Below are 25,850 nucleotides of genomic sequence, written 5' to 3'. Positions count from 1 at the left end.
TATAATCCAATTTATCCAGGTTTGGGGCAACATCCTAGAACTCCCTCCCTAACAGCACAGTGGGTGTACCTACACCTCAGGGACTGCAGCGGTTCAAGAAGTCAGCTCAGCACCTTCTGAAGGGCAATTAAGGATGGGCAATAAATGCTGGTCGAACCAGCGACGCGCACATGCCGTAAATTAATTTTAAAAGAAGGTTTAATTCAATGTTTTTTCTTGTTTATCAAACTAATTAGCGGCCCCGTGGCTCTGATCCTCCACATCTTATTTTAAGAAAGTAAAGGTAACGGCCTTTTGAGCCAGGGTTGCATTCTGGGAACTTCCTGTCCAGTCACAACACCAACTGGGATGGTAACACTGCACCATAGCGGTTCAAGGATGCGGCTCACTACCACCTTCTCAGGGGGCAGTTAGGAACGGGCAATGAATGCTGGCTGAGCCAGCGATGCCCACATCCCATGAGCGAACGAAAACACAGAATGCACAGCAGAGAAAGAGGCCATTCGGCCCAGCTGATATGTATTCTGCACACCAATCTCCTCCTTTCATCACATCCTATTAATACAGCCTTCTATTCCCGTCTCACTGATGTGCTTTGCTGGCTTTCCTGGGTGATAAATAATAAATATTTTAACTTGATAACAAATGCATCTAAACTTATTTTGTGAGATCGGGTGGACAGCGTTAAATAATAAATGAGCCAATCTGATATGCAGGTTATTTTCCATGTTTGATTGAAAGCCCTTTCTTTAAAGGTCATCTGTCAATTTATGCAAGGGAGCATCTTCGTTATTCACGTGACCCCCAACTTTGAAACATGGGAAGCACTAATGAAAGTGCGACCACGTAATAACAGGCAGCCCAAGATTTAATGGCAGCAGGGTGACCCTATTCTGACATAAACAGATCTTTGAAATATTCGCGGTTCGCACAAGAATGAAAGTAGCCAAATACCATTATTATCTGTCCTTCCTCCTTCATAAAATTAGATAGAATTTATAATACACACACTAGCACTCATTTTAGAGAACCTAGTGGTGTAGCGACAACAATCTCTCCCTCAATGCCAGCAAAACTAAAGAGCTGGTCATCGACTTCAGGAAGCAAAGTACTGTACATATCCCTGTCAGCATCAACGGGGCCGAGGTGGAGGTGGTGAGCAGTTTCAAATTCCTAGGGGTGCACATCTCCAAAAATCTGGCCTGGTCCACCCACGTCGACGCTATCTCCAAGAAAGCACAACAGCGCCTATACTTCCTCAAGAAATGAAGGAAATTCGACATGTCCACATTAACCCTTACCAACTTTTACAGATGCACCATAGAAAGCATCCTATCGGGCTGCATCACAGCCTGGTATGGCAACTGCTCGGCCCAGGACCGCAAGGAACTTCAGAGAGTCGTGAACACAGCCCAGTCCATCACACGAACCTGCCTCCCATCCATGGACTCCATCTACACCTCCCGCTGCCTGGGGAAAGCAGGCAGCATAATCAAAGACCCCTCCCACCCGGCTTACTCACTCTTTCAACTTCTTCCATCGGGCAGGAGATACAGAAGTCTGAGAACACGCACGAACAGACTCAAAAATAGCTTCTGCCTCACTGTCACCAGACTCCTAAATGACACTCTTATGGACTGACCTCATTAACACTACACCCCTGTATGCTTCACCCGATGCCAGTGCTTACACTGGAGATCTTGTGTTGCCCTATTATGTATTTTCTTTTATTCCCTTTCCTTCCCATGTACTGAATGATCTGTTGAGCTGCTCGCAGAAAAATACTTTTCACTGTACCTCGGTACACGTGACAATAAACAAATCCAATCCAATCCAATCCTATCAGTCTTCATGCTGAATAAAAGCCTCTTATCAACTATCGATGGGCCAAATGGCCTAATTCTGCTTCTATGTCTTATGAACTATTATCATTATCTTCAATTCCAGTCTCCCATGTGCATGCATTTCCTCAGCTTCCTAAATGCACCAACACTATTCACTTTTGTTAATGAGTTCCACATTCTCACCACACTCTGGATTAAGGAGTTCTTAAATTTCTTACTTGATTCCTTGCCAACTATCTGATTTTGGCATCCTGTGGGTTTGTTAATCCCTGGAAGTGGAAACAGTCTGGGCTGGGTTTAGTGCAGGCTATAGGGGGTTTCAGCCTCCCGCTGGAGATCCAGTGAGAGCTCCGAGTCGCCTCTATTCGAGAAGGCCCATCGTATCAACAGGCACTTCACTGCTCAGTGTCGGGCCTTCCCCACGGACAGAAGCCCCTCCCACCAACAGCTGCTGACCAATAGAGGCCTGAGTGGCAGTGCCCACAAGGCAGGTGTTGGCTGCGGCCAATGCAACACCCACCTGCAGCCCAGTGTCTTCCCTGGATCCCAGATCACAGGTGAGTGAAGGGGGGGGGGGGGGGGGGGGTCAGAGGGAAGAGAGTGGGAGAGGGAGTCAAAGTCAATGGCAGGGGATAGTTCACAGCGTACCTCCCCATCTGACGGCGTACCTCTCCCGAGGGCAGCACGGTAGCACAGAGGTTAGCACAGTTGCTTCACAGCTCCAGGGTCCCAGGTTCAATTCCCAGCTGGGTCACTGTCTGTGTGGAGTCTGCACGTCCTCCCCGTGTCTGCGTGGGTTCTCTCTGGGTGCTCTGGTTTCCTCCCACAGCCCAAAGATGTGCGGGTTAGGTGGATTGGCCGTGCTAAATTGCCCTTAGTGTCCAAAAAATGTTAAGTGGGGGTTACTGGGTTACGGGGATTGGGTAGATACGTGGGCTTGAGTAGGGTGCTCTTTGTAAGGGTCGGTGCAGACTTGATGGGCCGAATGGCTTCCTTCTGCACTGTAAATTCTATGAATCTATTATCCCCCCCCCCACTTCATTCTCCCCTCCCCAATGCCCAGTCCCTCGATCAGGCACCGTGTGCCTTTGACTGCAGGACCCTCCCCACTCTGCCCCAGCCCCAGGAGCCCACAGGCAACCCCACACACAATTGCTTCTCAAGCACAATTTCTGAAGCACAATTTCTTAATTGGGCATTAATTGGCCACCTAAGGGTGACAAATGGTAGTGTGGGGGTGGGAATTCTGTCAAGGGACTTTTCTCGCACAGATTTAACCAGGGTGGAGGTGGCATGGTGCCCCCCCACCCACCCACCCTGTGCGCTCTCTCCTGATTATCTGCCCCTCACCATGGGAGGGGAGCAGTCAATTCTGGCCTCAGTGTCTACTCCATCAAAAGGCCTTTGTTCTGTCCCACCTCATCTTCCAGCCACAACACAAGTCAAGTTCTATTGAACAAATTTACTATTAAATATTTAAAAAACCAACATGCGTGTAGTGAAAGGAATAGTAATAACAGCGGAAATACAGCTGAGGTTACATTAGATTTCCACCGCATTCTCAAAACTTCCCTGAACCGTGATAGAAATTTCAGTGTCAAACCCTTACATTCAGGCTAAAATTAATTAACATGTTTATTTACCAATTACAGAAACTTTAAAGTACTAAAAACAACAAAAACGAAATCAGCCCACAACAGATTCAAAAATCCTCTCTTTTCACGTTTCTTATTCACTGGAACATCTAGTAACTGAATGAAGCAACTAATCAATTTAGAAACATAACAGTTATCAATATGCACATTTATAGTAGCAAATGGTTCTGCATTGCCCAGGTGGTGTCACAATGTTTTACCTGGTAATATATCACTGTGCCGTTTGCTGGATTCCCCTTTCACACTGAGAATGATGGGAATCTGGTACAATCCTGGATCAACCCAGCTGAGTGCAATAGTCAGATAGGCGTGAGTTTCTGAAAGGAACAGTGAATCAGACTGGGAGTAATACTGTACACATCCTATAAACAGAGAGATCACAGCTTCAGGATCTCTCAAAGCACTTCACAGCCAATGAATCAACTTTTGAAGTGTAGACACTCTTATAATGTAGGAGATTTGGCAGCCAGTTGATCCCACGAACAGCAGTGTGATCATGACCAGATTACCATTTTTGTGACTTGAGTGAGGGATAAATATTGGCCAGGAAACAGGAGAGATCTTCCCCGCTCTTCTTCAAAATACTGTCATAGGATCCTTTACATTCACACGAGCAGGAAGCTGGGACCTTGGTATATTGCCCCATCCAAAAGACCTCTGACAGTGCGGCACTCCCTCAGTACTGACCCTCTGACAGTGCAGCACTCCCTCAGTACTGACCCTCTGGCAGTGCAGCCCTCCCTCAGTACTGACCCTCTGACAGTGCAGCACTCCCTCAGTACTGACTCTCTGACAGTGCAGCACTCCCTCAGTACTGACCCACTGACAGTGCGGCACTCCCTCAGTACTGACCCTCTGACAGTGCAGCACTCCCTCAGTACTGATCCTCTGACAGTGTGGCACTCCCTCAGTACTGACCCTCTGACAGTGCGGCACTCCCTCAGTACTGACCCTCTGACAGTGCAGCTCTCCCTCAGTACTGACCCTCTGACAGTGCGGCACTCCCTCAGTACTGACCCTCTGACAGTGCAGCACTCCCTCAGTACTGACCCTCTGACAGTGCAGCACTCCCTCAGTACTGACCCTCTGACAGTGCAGCACTCCCTCAGTACTGACCCTCTGACAGTGCGGCACTCCCTCAGTACTGACCCTCTGACAGTGCGGCACTCCCTCAGTACTGACCCTCTGACAGTGCAGCACTCCCTCAGTACTGACCCTCTGACAGTGCGGCACTCCCTCAGTACTGACCCTCTGACAGTGCAGCCCTCCCTCAGTACTGACCCTCTGACAGTGCAGCACTCCCTCAGTACTGACTCTCTGACAGTGCGGCACTCCCTCAGTACTGACCCTCTGACAGTGCGGCACTCCCTCAGTACTGACCCTCTGACAGTGCAGCACTCCCTCAGTACTGACCCACTGACAGTGCGGCACTCCCTCAGTACTGACCCTCTGACAGTGCAGCACTCCCTCAGTACTGACTCTCTGACAGTGCGGCACTCCCTCAATACTGACCCCCTGACTGTGCAGCACTCCCTCAGTACTGACCCTCTGACAGTGCAGCACTCCCTCAGTACTGACCCTCTGACAGTGCAGCACTCCCTCAGTACTGACTCTCTAACAGTGTAGCACTCCCTCAGTACTGACCCTCTGACAGTGCGGCACTCCCTCAGTACTGACCCTCTGACAGTGCGGCACTCCCTCAGTACTGACCCTTTGACAGTGTGGCACTCCCTTAGTACTGACCCTCTGACAGTGCGGCACTCCCTCAGTACTGACCCTTTGACAGTGTGGCACTCCCTTAGTACTGACCCTCTGACAGTGCAGCACTCCCTCAGTACTGACCCTCTGACAGTGTGGCACTCCCTCAGTACTGACCCTCTGACAGTGCAGCACTCCCTCAGTACTGACCCTCTGACAGTGCAGCACTCCCTCCGTACTGACCTTCTGACAGTGCAGCACTCCCTCAGTACTGACCCTCTGACAGTGCGGCACTCCCTCAGTACTGACCCTCTGACAGTGCGGCACTCCCTCAGTACTGACCCTCTGACAGTGCGGCACTCCCTCAGTACTGACCCTCTGACAGTGCAGCACTCCCTCAGTACTGACCCTCTGACAGTGCGGCACTCCCTCAGTACTGACCCTCTGACAGTGCGGCACTCCCTCAGTACTGACCCTCTGACAGTGCAGCACTCCCTCAGTACTGACCCTCTGACAGTGCAGCACTCCCTCAGTACTGACCCTCTGACAGTGGAGCACTCCCTCAGTACAGACCCTCTGACAGTGCAGCACTCCCTCAGTACTGACCCTCTGACAGTGCGGCACTCCCTCAGTACTGACCCTCTGACAGTGCGGCACTCCCTCAGTACTGACCCTCTGACAGTGCAGCACTCCCTCAGTACTGACCCTCTGACAGTGCAGCACTCCCTCAGTACTGACCCTCTGACAGTGCAGCACTCCCTCAGTACTGACCCTCTGACAGTGCAGCACTCCCTCAGTACTGCACCAGGCTGTGCTCGGGTCTCAGGCATTGGACTGGACTCCACAACCTTCAGCCTCCGAGATGAGAGCCCATTGAACCACATCTGACATTGAGTCCAGTGAAGATGAAAATTATCCCTTGAATTTCTATCACTGCCCACACATCCCAACATTGTACCATTCACTTTTATTTTGAAAGTATGTGTTATTGAACTTTTAACATTTTATTCAAATCAAAATAAAACAACAGTAAAACATGTATCAATGTCCAAAAAGACAAGCCCCAATTAACAACTGTAACAGCCCTCCCCCCACCGAAAGCCTGGAACACCCCCCCCTCCCCATTCCCCCTCTCCTCCCCCCCACCCCCAATAGCTAACAGTGACCAGATCCTTTCTGTGCAATATCCAACGCCGCCATCTACAACAGAACCCGTCGATCTGCCCCCTCACCGTGAACGTGACCTTCTCGAGGTAGAAAACTGACTGAGGGGAGCTCAGTGAATAGGCCCAGTAACACTAAAAGGAATAAAACGGGAAGTAAAAACGTAAATGGTAAGCGACGCGGAAGGTTGTTACATGAAGATGTGGGTTCAACGACAAGGAAAATTAGGAGAAAAGTTAAGAGGAAATATAACTTAGGAGAGGTTACTGATCGAGTTGTTAATAAGATTGTTATGAGGAGGTAATAAGATTATTCAAAACAGAGGTATAAAAGCCAACATAAGTGTATTTTACCTGAATGCTCGTAATATTCGGAATAAGGTAAATGAGTTGGTGGCGCAAATCATCGTGAATGACTATGATTTAGTGGCCATTACTGAAACATGGTTAAAGGATGTTCAAGACTGGAAGTTAAATATGGGAGGGTATCAAACTATTCGGAAGGACAGAGTGGATGGTAAGGGAGGTGGTGTTGCTCTGTTATTTAAGGATGACATCCGGGCAATAGTAAGGGATGACATCGGTGCTATGCAGGATAAGGTTGAATCCATTTGGGTGGAAATTAGGAATAGTAAGGCGAAAAAGTCACTGATATGAGTAGTCGATAGGCCACCAAATGGTAACATTATGGTGGGGCAGGCAATAAACAAAGAAATAACTGATGCATGTAGAAATGGTACAGCAGTTATCATGGGGGATTTTAATTTACATGTCGATTGGTTTAACCAGGTCGGTCAAGGCAGCCTTGAGGAGGAGTTTATAGAATGTATCCGCGATAGTTTCCTAGAACAGTATGTAATGGAACCGACGAGGGAACAAGCGATCCTAGATCTGGTCTTGTGTAATGAGACAGGATTGATTAATGATCTCATAGTTAGGGATCCTCTCGGAAGGAGCGATCACAATATGGTGGAATTTAAAATACAGATGGAGGGTGAGAAGGTAAAATCAAACACTACTGTTTTGTGCTTAAACAAAGGAGATTACAATGGGATGAGAGCAGAGCTAGCTAAGGTAGACTGGGAGCAAAGACTTTATGGTGAAACAGTTGAGGAACAGTGGAGAACCTTCCAAGCGATTTTTCACAATGCTCAGCAAAGGTTTCTACCAATAAAAAGGAAGGACGGTAGAAAGAGGGAAAATCGACCATGGATATCTGAGGAAAAAGGGAGAGTATCAAATTGAAGGAAAAAGCATACAAAGTGGCAAAGATTGGTGGGAGACTAGAGGACTGGGAAATCTTTAGGGGGCAACAGAAAGCTACTAAGAAAGCTATAAAGAAGAGTAAGATAGATTATGAGAGTAAACTTGCTCAGAATATAAAAACAGACAGCAAAAGTTTCTACAAATACATAAAACAAAAAAGAGTGGCTAAGGTAAATATTGGTCCTTTAGAGGATGAGAAGGGAGATTTAATAATGGAAGATGAGGAAATGGCTGAGGAACTGAGCGGGTTTTTTGGGTCGGTCTTCACAGTGGAAGACACAAATAACATGCCAGCGACTGATAGAAATGAGGCTATGACAGGTGAGGACCTTGAGAGGATTGTTATCACTAAGGAGGGAGTGATGGGCAAGCTAATGGGGCTAAAGGAAGACAAGTCTCCTGGCCCTGATGGAATGCATCCCAGACTGCTAAAAGAGACGGCTAGGGAAATTGCAAATGCACTAGTAATAATTTACCAAAATACACTAGACTCTGGGGTGGTCCCGGCGGATTGGAAATTGGCAAACGTGACACCACTGTTTAAAAAAGGAGGTAGGCAGAGAGCGGGTAATTATAGGCCAGTAAGCTTAACTTCGGTAGTAGGGAAGATGCTGGAATCTATCATCAAGGAAGAAATAGTGAGGCATCTGGATAGAAATTGACCTATTGGGCAGACGCAGCATGGGTTCATGAAGGGCAGGTCGTACCTAACTAATTTAGTGGAATGTTTTGAGGACATTACCAGTGCGGTAGATAAAGGGGAGCCAATGGATGTGGTATATCTGGATTTCCAGAAAGCCTTTGACAAGGTGCCACACAAAAAGTTGCTGCATAAGATAAAGATGAATGGCATTAAGGGTAAAGTAGTAGCATGGATAGAGGATTGGTTAATTAATAGAAAGCAAAGAGTGGGGATTAATGGGTGTTCCTCTGGTTGGCAATCAGTAGCTAGTGGTGTCCCTCGGAGATCAGTGTTGGGCCCACAATTGCTCACAATTTCCATAGATGATTTGGAGTTGGGGACCAAGTGTAATGTGTCCAAGTTTGCAGACGATACTAAGATGAGTGGTAAAGCAAAAAGTGCAGAGGATACTGGAAGTCTGCAGAGGGATTTGGATAGGTTAAGTGAATGGGCTAGGGTCTGGTAGATGGAATACAATGTTGACAAATGTGAGGTTATCCATTTTGGTAGGAATAACAGCAAAAGGGATTATTATTTAAATGACAAAATATTAAAACATGCTGCTGTGCAGAGAGACCTGGGTGTGCTAGTGCATGAGTCGCAAAAAGTTGGTTTACAGGTGTAACAGGTGATTAAGAAGGCAAATGGAATTTTGTCCTTCATTGCTAAAGGGATGGAGTTTAAGACTAGGGAGGTTATGCTGCAATTGTATAAGGTGTTAGTGAGGCCACACCTGGAGTATTGTGTTTGGTCTCCTTACCTGAGAAAGGACGTACTGGGGCTGGAGGGTGTGCAGAGGAGATTCACTAGGTTAATCCCAGAGCTGAAGTGGTTGGATTACGAGGAGAGGTTGAGTAGACTGGGACTGAACTCGTTGGAATTTAGAAGGATGAGGGGGGATCTTATAGAAACATATAAAATTATGAAGGGAATAGATAGGATAGATGTGGGCAGGTTGTTTCCACTGGCGGGTGAAAGCAGAACTAGGGGGCATAGCCTCAAAATAAGGGGAAGTAGATTTAGGACTGAGTTGAGGAGGAACTTCTTCACCCAAAGGGTTGTGAATCTATGGAATTCCTTGCCCAGTGAAGCAGTTGAGGCTCCTTCATTAAATGTTTTTAAGGTAAAGATAGATAGTTTTTTGAAGAATAAAGGGATTAAGGGTTATGGTGTTCGGGCCGGAAAGTGGAGCTGAGTCCACAAAAGATCAGCCATGATCTCATTGAATGGCGGAGCAGGCTCGAGGGGCCAGATGGCCTACTCCTGCTCCTAGTTCTTATGCTCTTATGTTCTTAAAACCTCACAACAAATCACCCAACCACGATGCGGCCCTGAGATGTGCCCCCTGCCTCCAACTCAGCAGAATCCACGGCCAAGCCAGCGACACGATGAAAGCCAAAGTATCTGCCCCCACACCCGTCCTCAAAACCAGCTGGTCCCACACTCCAAATATCGTTATTAATGGACAGGGCTCCAGATCCATGCCCACGATTGCCGACGTGGTGTTGAAAAAAGTCCCCCAGAAACCCACTAATCTGGGGCAGGACCAAAACTTGTAGGTGTGGGTCGCCAGCCCTCTCGAGCAGCGCTTCCACCTCTTCTCAAAAAATCAGCTCATTCTGGCCCTGGTGAGGTGTCCCCTGAACATCACCTTGAGGTGTATGAAACTTAACCCCGTGCAGGATGATGTAGCGTTCACCCTGCAGAGAGACGCACTCCACACCTCCTCCTCCAAAATGGGTCCCAGTTCCTCCTCCCACCTGGCTTTCACCACCTCCACCGAAACCGTGCTCCCCCCACCCCCGTGATCCGTCTGTATATCCCAGACGTGCTGTCCCCCTCCGGCCCCAAACGGGACAGAATCCTTTCCAGCAAAGTGCAAGCGACGCTTCCAGAAACGTCAGAACGACTCGCTGAACCCAGTCCGCCACCTGAAAATACCTGAACAAGTCCTGCTTTGTCCCTTCAGGTCCTCCCAGCTAACAAACCGACTCTCCAAATACAAGACCCTCACCCTCTCCAACCCCTTGTCCATCCACCCCACAAACGTGCCATCCAATTCCGCCAGTTCGAACAGATGGTTCCTGCAGATAGGGGTCCACCTCGATGCTACCCACAGGTTAAAATGTTGGCAGGGTTGTCGCCATATCTTTAACGTGGAGATGACCACTCTATTCGAAGAATATTTCACTGGGGCAAACGCAGAGATGCCGTCACCAACGCCTCCAAGCACGACCCGTAGCATGGCCTCTGGCACGACCCAGACTCCATCCGCACCCAAGTGACCTCCTGGTCCCCAAACCAATCCAACACTTTCTCCACATTGGCCGCCCAATAATAAAACAACAGGTTCGGCAGTTGAACCCGGCCCGCCAGCGACAATGGGAGGCTGACCCATCTCTGTGAACCCACCCAGGAGGCTGACCCATCTCTGTAAACCCACCCGGGAGGCTGACCCACCTCTAATCCCACCCGGGAGGCTGACCCACCTCTAATCCCACCCGGGAGGCTGCCCCACCTCTAATCCCACCCAGGAGGCTGCCCCACCTCTAATCCCACCCGGGAGGCTGACCCACCTCTGTAAACCCACCCGGGAGGCTGACCCATCTCTGTAAACCCACCCGGGAGGCTGACCAGCCTCTGTAAACCCACCCGGGAGGCTGACCCACCTCTAATCCCACCCAGGAGGCTGACCCATCTCTGTAAACCCACCCGGGAGGCTGCCCACCTCTGTAAACCCACCCGGGAGGCTGACCAGCCTCTATAAACCCACCCAGGAGGCTGACCAGCCTCTGTAAACCCACCCAGGAGGCTGACCAGCCTCTGTAAACCCACCCAGGAGGCTGACCAGCCTCTGTAAACCCACCCGGGAGGCTGACCAGGGTCTGTAATCCCACCCGGGAGGCTGACCAGCCTCTGTAAACCCACCCGGGAGGCTGACCAGGGTCTGTAAACCCACCCGGGAGGCTGACCAGGGTCTGTAATCCCACCCGGGAGGCTGCCCCACCCCTGTGAACCCACCCGGGAGGCTGACCAGCGTCTGTAATCCCACCCGGGAGGCTGACCCATCTCTGTAAACCCACCCGGGAGGCTGACCCATCTCTGTAAACCCACCCGGGAGGCTGACCAGCGTCTGTAATCCCACCCGGGAGGCTGACCCATCTCTGTAAACCCACCCGGGAGGCTGACCCATCTCTGTAAACCCACCCGGGAGGCTGACCCATCTCTGTAAACCCACCCGGGAGGCTGACCAGCCTCTGTAAACCGGCCCTGATCCTCCTCGCCAGGCTAGTGGAATTCATTTTGCAAAGCTGTGTCCAATCCCGCGCCACCTGGAGCCCCCGATAGCGGAAACTAGTCCCAGCGAGACTGAACGGCAGTCGCCCCCCCTCCCCCTCCCCAGCTCCTCCCGTCAGGGGCCTAGCCACAAAATAGCCACACTTCCCAACGTTTAGTTTATATGGGGTTATCTTCAATACCCCCATAATATCCCCCATCACTGTGGCCGGGTCGCTTATGTAGAGCAATCGGCAGACAAACACACTCTGTGCTCCACTCCCCCCTCACAATCCCTCTCCACTTGTCTGAAGCCCTCAAGGCGGCAATTGCCAATGGCTGAATCGGCAGCGTGTGAAACAACAGACACAGGACCCCCCTGCCCCCCCCCCCCCATACAGCCTAAAGGACCCCAAACTTGTGGTGTTAGGCCGCACACTTGCAGATGGTGCCTCATGAAGCAGCTGTACCCACAAAACAAACACAGGACTGATCCCAAACTGCTCCAAGGGGCTGGTTTAGCACACTGGGCTAAATCGCTGGCTTATAAAGCAGACCAAGGCAGGCCAGCAGCACGGTTCAATTCCCGTACCAGCCTCCCCGAACAGGTGCCGGAATGTGGCGACTAGGGGCTTTTCACAGTAACTTCACTGAAGCCTACTCGTGACAATAAGCGATTTTCATTTTCATTTCATTTCAGAGCCACGAACAGGTAACAGGTTTCACCCCATCGTCACCTTTTCCACTTGATGCGCATCGCTGGCGTGAGCACCATGTTCAGTCACCGCCTCAAGTTGGACGCTAACTTCCTACCCTACACCAAGCCAGTCTGATCTTCCCCCACAACTTCCAGGAGACAGGTTCAAACCTTAACGCTAAAATCTTAGCCAAAGGTTCTATATCCACATTGAGCACAGAGATTGGCCGGGACGACCCGCACTCTGTGGGGTCCTTCTTCAGAAGGAGGGAAATGGACCCTTGCCCCAACGTCCCCGGGAGTGACCCCATGCCAATGAATCACTCACCTGATGAAGGAGCAGTGCTCCGAAAGCTAGCGATTCCAAATAAACCTGTTGGACTTTAACCTGGTGTTAGAAGACATCTTACAATGAATCATTAAACATCCATAGCACCAATCAGCCAATTAACCCCAAACTTCTTGTAGAATTCTACTGGGAATCCATCTGACCCCGGCGCCTATCCCCATCAGCATCTTGCCCAAGGTCGTGTGAACCACCTCCAACGCCGCCCCCAACACCCCCCCGCCTGGGGGAATTCCAAATCTTCTATGAACTCTGCCACTCCTTGCTCATCCTCTGATGGCTCCGACTTATAGTCCCTCATAAAAGGCCCAGAAATCTGGGGTGGACAGCAACAACCTCCCCACCCACCCCCCCCCCCCTTCCAACCCCCCACTCTCCCCCCACCTCCCCATTCCTCCCCCACCTTCCCCCTGTCTCCCGCACCTGCACAATCTCTCTAGCAGCTTCTTGCCACCTTAACTGATGAGCACAAAGGCGGCTGGCGTTTTCCCCATACTCAGGCGCCACCCCCTTTACACACTCCGCAGCTGGCACGCCACCCACCCCCTGGACAGGAGGTCAAACTGCATTTGCAGCTTCTGTTGTACCGTTAACTTGATTGATCTTCCAATTCCTTTTCTCCAATGGTTTGCCATCAACGGAGAAGCTGAGAGGCTGCCTGTTTCCTCTTCCATAGCGGTACGAGGCAGTGATGGCGATTGACTGCCCGTCTCTCCGTGGCGTGCACAGGAAATCTCCGGAATATTCCAGAATTGGGGCGGGCACCTCTTCCTCAAAGTCTTCAATGTGAATCAGCAGGTGAGCAGTGACGAATAAGGAGGCATCATCTATTAATATACATAAAGAAAGTGGAGTTACCGGCATTAAAGATATCGGTATTTCAAGTCTTTCAAACTCTCTGTTGAGCACAAATAGATTTGAGTTGAAAGTTTGTGAAGGAAATCCAAACGATCCCCTTGTCCCATCCTCTCCTGCGCCTGCTGAACTACTACAGCTCCCGATCCACAAATACTTCCAGACTTAACATTCTCAACCTTCCCTTCTGTGGGAGTTTGGGGAGGGTGGGGAGGATGGGGGGAATGTGGGGAGGGGGTGGGGGGAATGTGGGGAGGGGGGTTGGAGGGAATGTGGGGATAATGTGGGGAGAGGGGAATGTGGGGAGGGGCAAGGGGGGAATGCGGGGGAGGGATGTGACGAGGGGGTGGGGGAATGTGGGGAAGGGGACTGGAGGGAATGTGGGGAGGGGGTGGGGGGAATGTGGGGAGGGGGGATGTGGGTGGGGGGAGTGTGGGGATGGGGTGGGGGAATGTGGGAGGGTGGGGAATGTAGGGAGGGGGAAATGTGATGGGGGAATGTGGGGAGGGGGTGAATGTGGGGAGGGGGTGAATGTGGGGAGGGGTGGGGGAGAATGTGGGGAGGGGGTGAATGTGGGGAGGGGTGGGGGAGGGAATGTGGGGATGGGGTGGGGGAATGTGGGGAGGGGGTTGGAGGGAATGTGGGGAGGGGGTGGGGTGGGAATGTGGGGAGGGGGGGTTGAAGGGAATGTTGGGAGGGGGTGGGGTGGGAATGTGGGGAGGGGGGTGGGGGGGAATGTGGGGAGGGGGGATGTGGGGAGGGAGGTGGGGGGTATTTGGGGAGGGAGAAATGTGGGGAGGGGTGGGGGGAGTGTAGGGAGAGGGGTTGGAGGGAACGTGGTGAGGGAGGTGGGGGGAATGTGGGAAGTGGGAGGAATGAGGGGAGAGGGGTTGGGGTGGGAATGTGGGGAGGGGGTGGGGGGTGGGAATGTGGGGAGGGGGTGGGGGAATGTGGGGAGGAATTGGGGGAGAATGTGGGGAGTGGGGTGGGGGGAATGTGGGGAGGGGGTGGGGTGGGAATGTGGGGAGGGTGTTGGGGGGAATGTGGGGGAATTTGGGGAGGGGGATATTTGGGGAGGGGTGGGGGAGGAAGGTGGGGATGGGGTGGGGGGGAATGAGGGGAGGGGGTGGGGTGGGAATGTGGGGAGGGTGTTGGGGTGAATGTGGGTGGGTGTGGGAGGGATGTGAGGAGGGGGAGGGAATGTGGGGAGGGGGTGGGGGGAATTTGGGGAGGGGGATATGTGGGGAGGGGGTGGGGGAATGTGGGGAGGGGGTGGGGGGAATGTGGGGAGGGGGGTGGGGGGAATGTGAGGAGGGGGGTGGGGGGAATATGGGGAGGGGGTGGGGGGGAATGTGGGGAGGGGGTGGGGGGGAATGTGGGGAGGTTGAATGTTCTGCATTGGAGTAGAGACCTCCCGGATCTGGAAACTGTGTAACCCTCAGCCCAAGGCAAGTCAGTGTTGCCTGATTTGGGATCCTTGGAGACTGTGGGAGACATTGGAAATGTGGATCCCATCAGGATCCAGCTTCGTTGGGTTGGCACTAAGAGCTGCAATATCTGTAATGTCCCCCCGCTCACACGCCAAGGAGAAGGGAAGATTCCACTTGCTCCCAGTTCACGATGAATCATAAAATTACCCTAAAAAAAACCCATGGTCTGGATTCCCGGCCCCCCAGCCACGTGTTTCCCGGTCGGGCGCCATTCCTTGGCGGCGAAATTCTCTCTTCCCGCCGACTGTCAATGGAATTTCCCGTTGTATCCGCTCTGTACCGCCGGGAAACCCACGGGCAGGAGTACGCTGTCAGCGGGAAAAATGAATCGCAACAACTGGAGAATTCTGGCCATATCCCAATTCGACCTCTGACCTGTCTGTCCTTAATCTCCTGCTGTGTCCGGAAACTCAAGAACACTTTACAGCTTCCAACCCCAATACTGAGTTCAATAATTGCAGCTAACAATCTCCACCCCCTCATTGTTTCCAGCCAACAGATCTTGGTGTTGATCCTGATTTTCCCGTTTACACCTCCTCGAAACCTATCATTTACTGCTTTACCTGTCCCGTTACCACCTGTTTTATCCCTGCACCATCGGCCCTTTTGCCATTTCAACTCCTCAGCTTTGCACCGTATCACAGATCTTCCTTTTCATCCCCCTCCCGGCCTCGTTTTCTCTCTCTCTCTGCACATCATTGAATGCTATTATATCTCTAATAGGTACAGAAATGATCTCTCCTGGTCCTGATGAAAGGTCATTGACTTTGAAATGTTCTGCCTCAGCTGGGTTCCAATTCTGGGCACTGCACTTTAATCAGGATGACAAGGCCCAGAGGGAGTGGAGGAAATTCACCAGGAGAGACTTCAGCTCTGTGGAGAAATGGGAGAAGTTCTCCTCCGAGCAGGGAAGGTTTTTCAAAATGTTCAAAGTCATTAAGGGTTTTGATAGGATGAATGAACATACAAAATAGGAGCAGGAGGTGGTCTGAGGGAAGGGAACTAGGAGGATGGGGTTAATTAAGGCAATTGGCAAAAGAACGACAATTGACATGAAGAAAACTATCTAGCGGTGAGCTGCAGGGACCTGGAAGGTGTTTAAAGGGCGGAGGAAACAGATTCAATGGTAACTTTCCAAAGGGAATTGGACAGATACCTGTGTGGGGAAAAAGACGGGGAAATCGGGAGTCAGGCATGTTGGGGTTTGGAATTATCTTCCACAGTGAACAGTGAAAACTGGGTCATAGTCAAGGCTGAGTTTGACAGGTTTTTGATTGACGAGGGGATCAAGGGCTATGGGGTCGGCAGGAAAGTGGAGTCGAGGTCACAATCAGATCAGAAATGAACGTGCTCAATGATGGAGCAAACGCAAGGAGCTGCTCCTGCCCCTCTTTCTAACTTATTGTTGTGTTATGTTTCTTCATGTAGCATAAGCTGCTTCCTTGATGTATGCTCTGACAAAGGAAGGTTCAGACTTGGAGATAGGTTTAACACATTTATTGAACAGTTAACAATTCTCCTACTTGGGTTCGACTCTCCTGCTAATCTTGCTATAGTAAGTCGATCTAACTAACCAGTCTGCTCTAAGCCATGCGGTGGGTGTGATGCTTCTGATCTGCCCCTGTCTCTCTGAGTGTCGCCTGTGGAAAGAGAAAGAGCATGTGTGCCCTGTCCTTTTATATGGGTAGCCCAATTGTGGTAGTGTCACCTCTGTGTGTATCGTGACTGCCCATTGGTCGTGTCCTATCTTACTGACCTATTGGTTGAATGTCTGTGTGTCATGTCTCTGGTGCTCCCTCTAGTGTTTATTTAGTGCTAGTGTATCTACATTAACCCCTTGTGTATTTACAGTGATGCATATCACCACACTTATGTAACTGGATGGCTCTTTCAAAGAATTGGTACAGGCATGATTGGCCAAAAGGCCACTTTTTTGTTCTGTAAGACTGGGTCTAAGCCAATTTCTCTCTCTAATGTTGCTGCTTGGACTGTTGATTGCTGACTTTTGCTTCGAATTTCCAGTGTCTGCAGTATTTTGCTCTTCCTGGAACGAGATTTCGTTCCACTCGAAATACGGAATCTCAGTTTGGAGCAAGCAGTATTGGGGAAGGGTTGACATCTCCACGTGGAGCTGGTTTGCGGCGGATACTTTGGCTGTGTTTGCCAGCCTGCTGTCACTCACTCTGCCATTCTGACTGTAGCCAGTAACCTGGCTGAGCTGATCGCTGCATTAATCGTGCTGTCGGCTTGAGTGGAGCCAGGATAAATATTACCCTCGGAGATGTACAAAAAAAACCAGTTCCTCATCCGTCACTTCATTGTGAGCGCAACACAGCAGGGTTTCCATGGAGACGCAAAGCAACCACTTTGGCAACATTCACGTGACTGAAATCTTAAAAGTGAGCTGTTTGGAAATGTGTCATTACCAAGCAATGTGAGGGGTGTTGGTGATGTGAGTGGCCACAATCTGTGTTTCCAAACATCCAATGCTGCACATTGTACAGAAAGTCAGACAACCTTTCCCCTGCCTTGCCGTGATGAATGATTTGGTTGTAAATATTTCTCGAGTGTCTCAGCCGAGGCCCCACCACCCGAGCAAAACATTAACTCGTCCGAGGCCAGGACGCGCAGTTTGGATTTTAGAAAGCGCTTCTTCAAAATATTGTTTTATTGCCTTCTTAAAGTTACAAAGCCAATGTGCAGGAACAGACCATAATCCATCTCCTTCATTGCTCCAAAGGTCATATCAAATTTAATCTGAATCCAATTCATGGTCCCGATGGCAGTATTGGAACTTGCAAGTTCTTTTCAGTTACTTTGTAGAATTGTTTTGGGAAGAATTCTCTGCAGTCCGACGCTGAAATCGGGATTGGCAATCAGGCAGAGAATGGCTTCCGATGCCAAATCCGGGACAGGCGCCACTTTGATGTCAGTTGCCGATGACCCGCCCCCTGGTGCCATCAGGCGCCGCGTGCAGTCGCAATGCCGTTGGTGCATCTTCAGCCTGCCCACCCGCGATGCTCTGCCCCCGATGGGCCAAGTTCCCGGCATCGTGGGTGGGCCACGGGTGATCCCAGTGGTCGGGAACCTGCCGTGCCGGCTGCAGACTGTGCCCAGCGCCGCCCCACTTGGCCGGGATCCATGCCGCTGGCTGGGGGGTAGCTGCTGGGGCTGGGGGGGGGGGAGGGAGTGGTGGGGGGGGGGGGGGGGAGTGGGCTGTGGGGTCGGGGTGGGCGGGTTGCGGTTTCAGCACGACCAGCGCCAGATTTTACGACGTGACCGGTGCAGCTCGACAGCTCTGCACATGCGCAGACCGGGACCCGGCAATACTCCGGCCGTTTTCCACGCAATCCGCCGGTGGCTGACGTGGCGCCGGTGCTAGCCCCTCATCGGTATCGGTGATGGGTTCACGCCGATTCTCCTGTCGTGATCCACCTGTGGATTCTCCATTAGCGCCGGCTCTTAGGCACTGGAACGGAGAGCTCCACCCATTACTTTTAAATAATATTGAACATGGGGAATAAAGCCTGTTGGGACGCAATGAAGAGTCATCCAATCAGATAACTACCAGACCATTTGCTTTCTGATTGGCTGTAGGAAAGGCAAGTGTCACAAAGATGGATGTGGCAGGCAACCGGTGGGCGGAGAGTTGGGGGGGGGGGGGGGGGGGATGGCAGACTGGAGGTCATGTGATGAAAACATCATCAAAACATCCCCCCAGAATTGGTGACCCCCTAACTGACGCGCTGCTGACTGGGAGGTGGAAGTGATGCTCACTGAACCACAACTGCCATTAGCAGACTGTCCCCTGAATGTATTGAACACGTTGATCTCTAAAGATCCTGCCAGGAACCGGTTTCAGTGAGGGGAAGTGATGGTATCGCATTGCTGAGCGATCCACACCCCAACACAAATCATTTCACCTGTCTGGCTCTGAAGTAGACTAAACTCCCCCAGATCATAGAATCATACAGACATTCAGTCCATTGCGCTCCTTGAAAGACTGGCTCACTCATCTTACACCCCCCCCCCCCACCCCCCCCCCCCCCCCCCCCCCCCCCCCCCCACCCCCCCCCCCCCATCGCCCTGCATATATTCCTTCCAGTATATCTCCAATTCCCTTTTGCAAGTTCCTGAATCTGCTTCCATCACCTGTTCAAGCAGCACCTTCCAGATCACAGCAACACGCTGGGAAAATGTTCTCCTAACCCTAGTTCTTTTACCAATGATTTTAAATCTGAGTCCGCTGGTTAACTACCTGCCTGGCAGCGTAATTTCTCCCCATTTACACTGTCAAAGCCCTTCATTATTTTGAACTCTTAAATCTCTCTCTAAACTTGTGACATTATGATAAATGTTCAGAACTGTAAGGGTTAATGTTATGTCCAAATCAACCACTAGAGGGAGCTAGATGCAGAGCTATAGAAGGCATTGGTGCTAAGCATTCTGGGTGAGAGGTTGAGGAGAAACTGGAAGACAAACTGTAGAAAGATAGTGTGAGTGAGAGCAGATCATAGTTATGGTATTAGTGTGGAGATTAATAGTAGATGAGTGTAGGTTGTCCTCGGATTAGAACCACAAAGAACACCACAAAACTTGCTCTGCTGTGTGGGGAACAACCCCAGCTTTGAAAGTCATTGGGGGCGATTCAATGGAAACATTTCAACGTCCGGTTTTGGACCCCCCCCCGGGCGGGGTGTTTTGCGATGGCCACGTGGTGCCAAAAGTGAGCCCCCAGAGATTTTCAACATTACCGGCTCCCTCGCCGTCTGATTGGCCAGACTCACACCTCAGCTGCCCGTCGCTAACAAGGAGGAGCTGCTTCTGAACGGTCCCTCACCACTCACTCCCGGTCAACACGCAAGCATGGCAGCGCGCAGACCTGCTCTTCGCTTTGGGAACCTGGCCAGGGCTCTCGACGTTGGGGACGATGGGCGGGACAACCTGTTTCCCCCGAGGGGGTCAGAGGACCAGCAGGGTCAGCGATACCGTCTGGGAGGCAGGGGCAGCGGCTCTCAGTACGGGCAGCATGACCAGGAGGATCGCCATCCAATGTCGGAAAAAGACAAACGACCTCCACCGAGCTGCAAGGGTAAGTTACCACCTCTCTCCTGGCATCAGTTCCGCCTCCCGCCCCTCGAATTTACAAACCTTCCCCCACCCCCACAAATCACCGGCTGTCACTTTGCACCATCCCCACATCTGATCTTCATGCTTGTTCCTCAGCGCGCCCGGGCACTCGCCAGTACAACCCCTTCATGTCCCGATGCGGTGCCCACACGTGCCACCTGCTATTGACTCTCCCTGACCCATCAAGTGTGTGGCTCGGACAGCACGGTAGCACAGTGGTTAGCACTGCTGCCCCACAGCGCTGAGGACCCGGGTTCGATCCCGGCCCCGGGTCACAGTCCGTGTGGAGTTTGCACATTCTCCCCATGTCTGCGTGGGTCTCACCCCCACAACCCAAAAGATGTGCAGGGTAGGTGGATTGGCCACGCTAAATTGCCCCTTAATTGGAAAAGACAATTGGGTAATCTAAATTTAAAATTTTGAAAAAGCATGTAGCTCACAATGCCCTCTCCCTGTTTCCGCAGGAGAAGATAGCCCATAATAAATAGGAAAGGGCCAGGACGGGGGAGGAATCCCAGAGATTTGAGTCCTCAGCCCTTATGAGGAATGGGCCGGGATTTGGTGGGGTTGCCCGAGGAGACCGCAGTCCACCACCATCCCACCCCTCACCCTCGGGGTCCCAGTGGTCAAATGTCTTAAGCCCCATGAAGACCCCGTTCAGATGGGTTTGAGCGCGCTGTTGGCAGAAAGGAAGAGTTTTGCAGGAAACTGAAGAGCAGCAGAGCTTTCCTCACAGTGAGGAGTCATCACTCTCCTTCCGTCTAGTGACCCCGCTGACAGTGCCAACACAGACCCATCACCCAGAGAGATCTTACACAGTCCCTTGGAGGAGGAACGCAGCAGCTGGGGAGGGGGAGGTGTGATGGGGGGGATGATGGGGGATTGGGGGAGGGAGGGAAATGGGGGGGAGTGGCAGAGGGGGAGATTGAGGGTGGGTGAGCTGATGGACTCAGCCTCATCCTATGAGAATCTGGAGACAATGAGGGTCTCCCTGGTCCTCCTCGCATGTGGGACCCTTGTGCCACCTGTCCCCCTCCCTCCAGCCCCTCCTGGACTGCCTCCTCCTCCTCCTCCTGCTGCCCCTCCTCCCCCAGCCTGTCAGATTGTGGAGGGCACAGCACACCACCACAAAGTGGGACACCCTCTGGGGATATACTGCAGGGCACCGTCAGAGTGGTCCAGATATCGGAACCACATTTCCAGCAGTCCAGTGCACCGCCCAATGACAGCAGGGGTGTCAGCGTGGGCCTCATTGTATCGTGTCTCTCCCTCGATCTCAGGCCTCCGCACTGGCGCCACCAGCCAGGCCCTCAGCAGATATTCCTTGAACCCCCCCACCCCCACGAACCAACCCGTCATCCTGGGATGGTCCTTGAAGATGCCAGGGATGGAGTGCCCCAGGATAGAAGCGGGAGCAGAGCTCCGTCCTGGGTGTGTTCGGTGGGACAGACAGGCGGCAACTGTGGTTGCCCCTGTTATAGGTCTCCACAATATTTAAAGGTGACAGGAAGGTCTCACAGATGCAACACCCCCCCCCCCCCCCACCCCCACCCCCCCAGGGGCGACCCCCGACCTAGAACTGAGGGAGAATTCAGAATGTCCAATTCACCTCTTAGCACGTCTTTTAGAACTTGTGGGAGGAAACCGGAGCATTCGGAGGAAAACCCACGCAGACACGGGGAGAACGTGCAGACTCCACACAGACAGTGACCAAAGCCGGGAATCGAACCTGGGATCCTGGTGCTGTCATGTGTTTATTCATTTTCCCCACAAATGTCTCTACTTCCTACAGTCTGAGGGGGAGTCATTGAGGAGTCTAGTAGCTGTGGGGAAGAAGCTGTTCCCACGTCTGGATGTTCGGGTCTGCAGACTTCTGTACCTTCTGCCTGATGGAAGGGTCTGGAAGAAGGCAATGCCTGGGTGGGAGGGGTTTCTGACAATGCTGTCTGCCTTCCTGAGGCAGCGAGAGGTGTAGACAGAATCTACTAGGGGTCCATCTACTTCCTACAAAGCTAAAGGAATTTGGCATGTCTGCATCGACTCTCACAAACTTCTACAGATGTGCGTGGTACACTATCAATTACGACGAGACGAGAGTAGGATGTAACCGAGGCTTTATTACGCAGAGATGTGTAGCCTCCTGCAGCTGCTGCCGAAATGGCTGCAGCTCGGGGAGCACACACATTTATACTCCGCCTACTGGGCGGAGCCAGCAGGCAGGGATCTACCCCCGTACCTGTAGTACAGGGGCCTTACCGCAATACCCTCGAATGCAGTGCAGTATATACAATATAATACAACAGTGTTGACTACCACAGTGCGATGGAGAGCATCCTATCCGGCTGCATCACAGCCTGGTATGGCAACTGCTCGGCCCAAGATCGCAAGAAACTGCAGACTGTGGTGAACTCAGCCCAACGCATCACACAAGCTTCCCACCCCCACATTGATTCTGTCTGCACCTCCCGCTGCCTCAGGAAGGCAGACAGCATTATCAGAGACCCCTCCCACCCAGACTTTGCCTTCTTTTAGACCCATCAGGCAGAAGGTACAAAAGTCTGAAGACCCAAACATCCAGACACAGGAACAGCTTCTTCCCCACAGCTACAAGACTCCTCAACGACTCCCCCTCTTGGACTGATCTGTTCCCTGTAAGAACACTATTCACGATGCCCTATGTTGCTCTTGCTCATGTATTTGCTTTGTTTGGCCCCTTGTTCCGCACTGTAACCAATCACTGTTTGTCGATGTACCAGTTGTCAATGTTCTCTGTTGATTATTCTTTTTTGTCTACTATGTACGTACTGTGTACGTTCCCTCGGCCGCAGAAAAAATACTTTTCACTGTACTTGGGTACATGTGACAATAAATCAAATCAAATCAAATCACAAATGTATCGACACTGTTCACCTCAGCCACTCCCCGTGCTATCGACTTCCACATTCTCACCATTCTCTGGCTAAAGAAATTTCGCCTGAACCTTTTTGTTGGATTTGTTGTCTTGTTGGTGTGACATTTATTTTTACATTAGGTCACCACTTGGCTTCTCTTCAGAGAAAAGAGCTCAGCCTTTCCTGACAGATATTTATAACTGCTCAGTTCTGGAACCATCCTTATGAATCTTCCCACTTGCATGTTCTCCAGTGCACCTACATCCTTGTTGGTAACACGTAGGCCAGAACTGTACAAGGTGCTTCAGGGGAGGAGAATAAAGTCCACGTCTGACAGGACTTGCGTTGCCAATTTGTTTGGGTCTATTTGTCGAGGCTTCATAGAATTTTACAGATCATAGAATTTACAGTGCAGAAGGAGGCCATTCGGCCCATCAAGTCTGCACCGGCTCTTGGAAAGAGCACCCTACCCCCTACCCAAGGTCAACACCTCCACCCTATCCCCATAACCCAGTAACCCCACCCAACACTAAGGGTAATTCTGGACACTAAGGGCAATTTATCATGGCCAATCCACCTAAACCGCACATCTTTGGACTGTGGGAGGAAACCGGAGCACCCGGAGGAAACCCACGCACACACGGGGAGGATGTACAGACTCCGCACAGACAGTGACCCAAGCCGGAATCGAACCTGGGACCCTGGAGCTGTGAAGCGATTGTGCTTTCCACAATGCTACCATGTTTCACCGCATGATTTCCTGCCTCTAATCCATCCTGACCCCGCACCCCTTCCATTGGTCAATCAGCATGCCAGTCGTCATGGTACCCGTCCTCCCATGACCAACTGGAATGCAAATAGACACTTCGTCACCCAAGTGACCGCCAAGGATCAGCGAATCAAACGGCCCCTTTTTCTCCATATCTGCCACTTTTATAACCAACAAGCAAAAAGTGTTCAAAGACTCTGAAAAAAAATACAGAATATTTTAATTAATACACTCCCTTGATTACTCCTTTTGTTTTGCTCCCAGCACTTTGTCCTGGAGATTAATCTTCAATTGCTGGAGGCTCCAGGAGCCACGCTACAGGGTCGACCATTTAATCAGAGTCAGCAAATACCAGGAGGTCGGAGGAGGAACCGTTCCCTCAACAGGGCTAATGTGAGAAAGAATCAATGTGACATGAAGCACCAGCCCATGGGCACTCCCTCTCTCCCTCTCTCTCTCTCTCTCCCTCGCTTTCTCTGCAGGCAACAGCTTGTGACCGACGTAAGAATGAGCGGGTTCCTGGACTTGGACATTGTCAGGAATGTAAACAATCAGCTGCCTGGACTGTCACTGTTTCGGGGGATGCTGCAGAGCGATGAGACAAACATCTCCACATAAACGGAGAGAGGGAAGAGTTCCTGCCCACTGTTTCTGATTCATGCCGGGGCAAAACAGTGATAGATCACAGCAAAACTTTCCACTTCACAACAGTGTCATCGTTACTCCCCAATGCTGGGCTGAATTTAATGCAATACCTGGAGGGGAATTTGGTATTTCATTGGGTGCGAGAGTGTCAGTGCTTGAATGAGGGACCCAGCCTCAGGATGGAGGGGCCCCGCTGAGCTCTACCTCCTCTCGGCTGCAGTAAGACGTTCTGACAAGTCCTCTTGCAATGAAGGCCAACATACCATCTGCTTTCCTAACCGCTAGCTGTATCCGCATGCTTGCTTTCAGTGACTGCTGTACAAGGCCACGCAGGCTCCTTTGCACATCAACATTTCCCAATCTATAACCATTTAAATAACACTCTGCTATTCTGTTTCTCGTTTCCAAGTGGATAACTTCACATTTATTCATGTTATACTGCATCTGCCACGTAATTGCTCACTCACTCAACTTGAATCTAAATCACCTTGAAGCCTTTTAACATCCTCCTCAGGTCACTCACATTCCCTCCAGGTTTTGTGTCACCATCAAACTTGGAAATATTACTTTTGGTTCTATCATCCAAATCATTGATATACATTGTGAATAGCTGGGGCCCAAGCACTGATCACTGTGCGTCTTCACTAGTCACTGCCTGCCACTTCAAAAAAGACCCATTTATTCCTACTCATGGTTCCCTCTCTGCTAACCAATTCTCAATCCATGCCAACAGATTACCCCAATCCCATGCACTTTAACTTTGCACATTGACCTCTTATGTGGGACTTTATCAAAGGCTTTTTGAAAATCCAAATACACCACATCCACTGGTTCACCCTTATCTATTCTACTAGTTACATCCTCAGAAACCCCCAGTAGGTTTGTCAAACATGATTTCCCTTTCGTAAATCCATGTTGACTTTGCCTAATTGTTGATATTTTCTAAGTGTCCCGTTTTCTCACCCTTTATAACAGATCGAGCATTTCCCTTATGCTGACGTTAGTGTAAAGGGTCTATAATTCCCTGTTTACTACCTCCTTTTTTAAATAGTGGCGTTCCATTTGCCACCCTCCAATCTGCTGGAGCTGTTCCAGGAGCAACAGAATGTTGGAAGATTGCAACTAACATATCCCCTATTTCCACGGGCACCTCCTTTGGTACCCTGGGATGGAGTTTATCAGGCCCTGAGAATTTATCGACTGAAAGTCCCACTCATTTCTCCAGCATTATTTTTTAGCAATACTAATTTCCTTCATTTCCTCCTTATCACTAGACCCTTGCTTCCTTACATTTCTGGGCAGTTATTTTCCATGAAAACAGAATTAAAGTAGTTGTTTAATTTCTTTGCCATTTCCTTGTTGTATATTATGAATTCTCCTCTTTCGGACTGTAACGAACCTACCTTTATCTTCACTAATCTTTGTATTTTCACTTATGGAAGC

At 50.9% G+C, this 25,850-nt stretch overlaps 1 protein-coding gene across 1 annotated transcript in view; it reads right to left on the bottom strand.

The window, feature by feature from the left end:
• Positions 1-25,850, bottom strand: part of cdh16 (cadherin 16, KSP-cadherin) — a 114,001-nt gene that overhangs the window by 8,920 nt on the left and 79,231 nt on the right. The window contains exons 15-16 of the mRNA XM_038806215.1: positions 13,215-13,454; positions 3,700-3,816 (exon numbers count right to left, since the gene is read on the bottom strand). Of these exons, the coding sequence (XP_038662143.1) occupies positions 3,700-3,816; positions 13,215-13,454 (357 nt within the window). The remainder of the gene's footprint in view (positions 1-3,699; positions 3,817-13,214; positions 13,455-25,850) is intronic.

Source organism: Scyliorhinus canicula, chromosome 9, assembly GCF_902713615.1.
Source record: "Scyliorhinus canicula chromosome 9, sScyCan1.1, whole genome shotgun sequence".
NCBI classification, from domain to species: Eukaryota; Metazoa; Chordata; class Chondrichthyes; order Carcharhiniformes; family Scyliorhinidae; genus Scyliorhinus; species Scyliorhinus canicula.
Note: the sequence above shows the minus strand (reverse complement) of the source record. Positions and strands in the feature narration are given on the sequence as shown.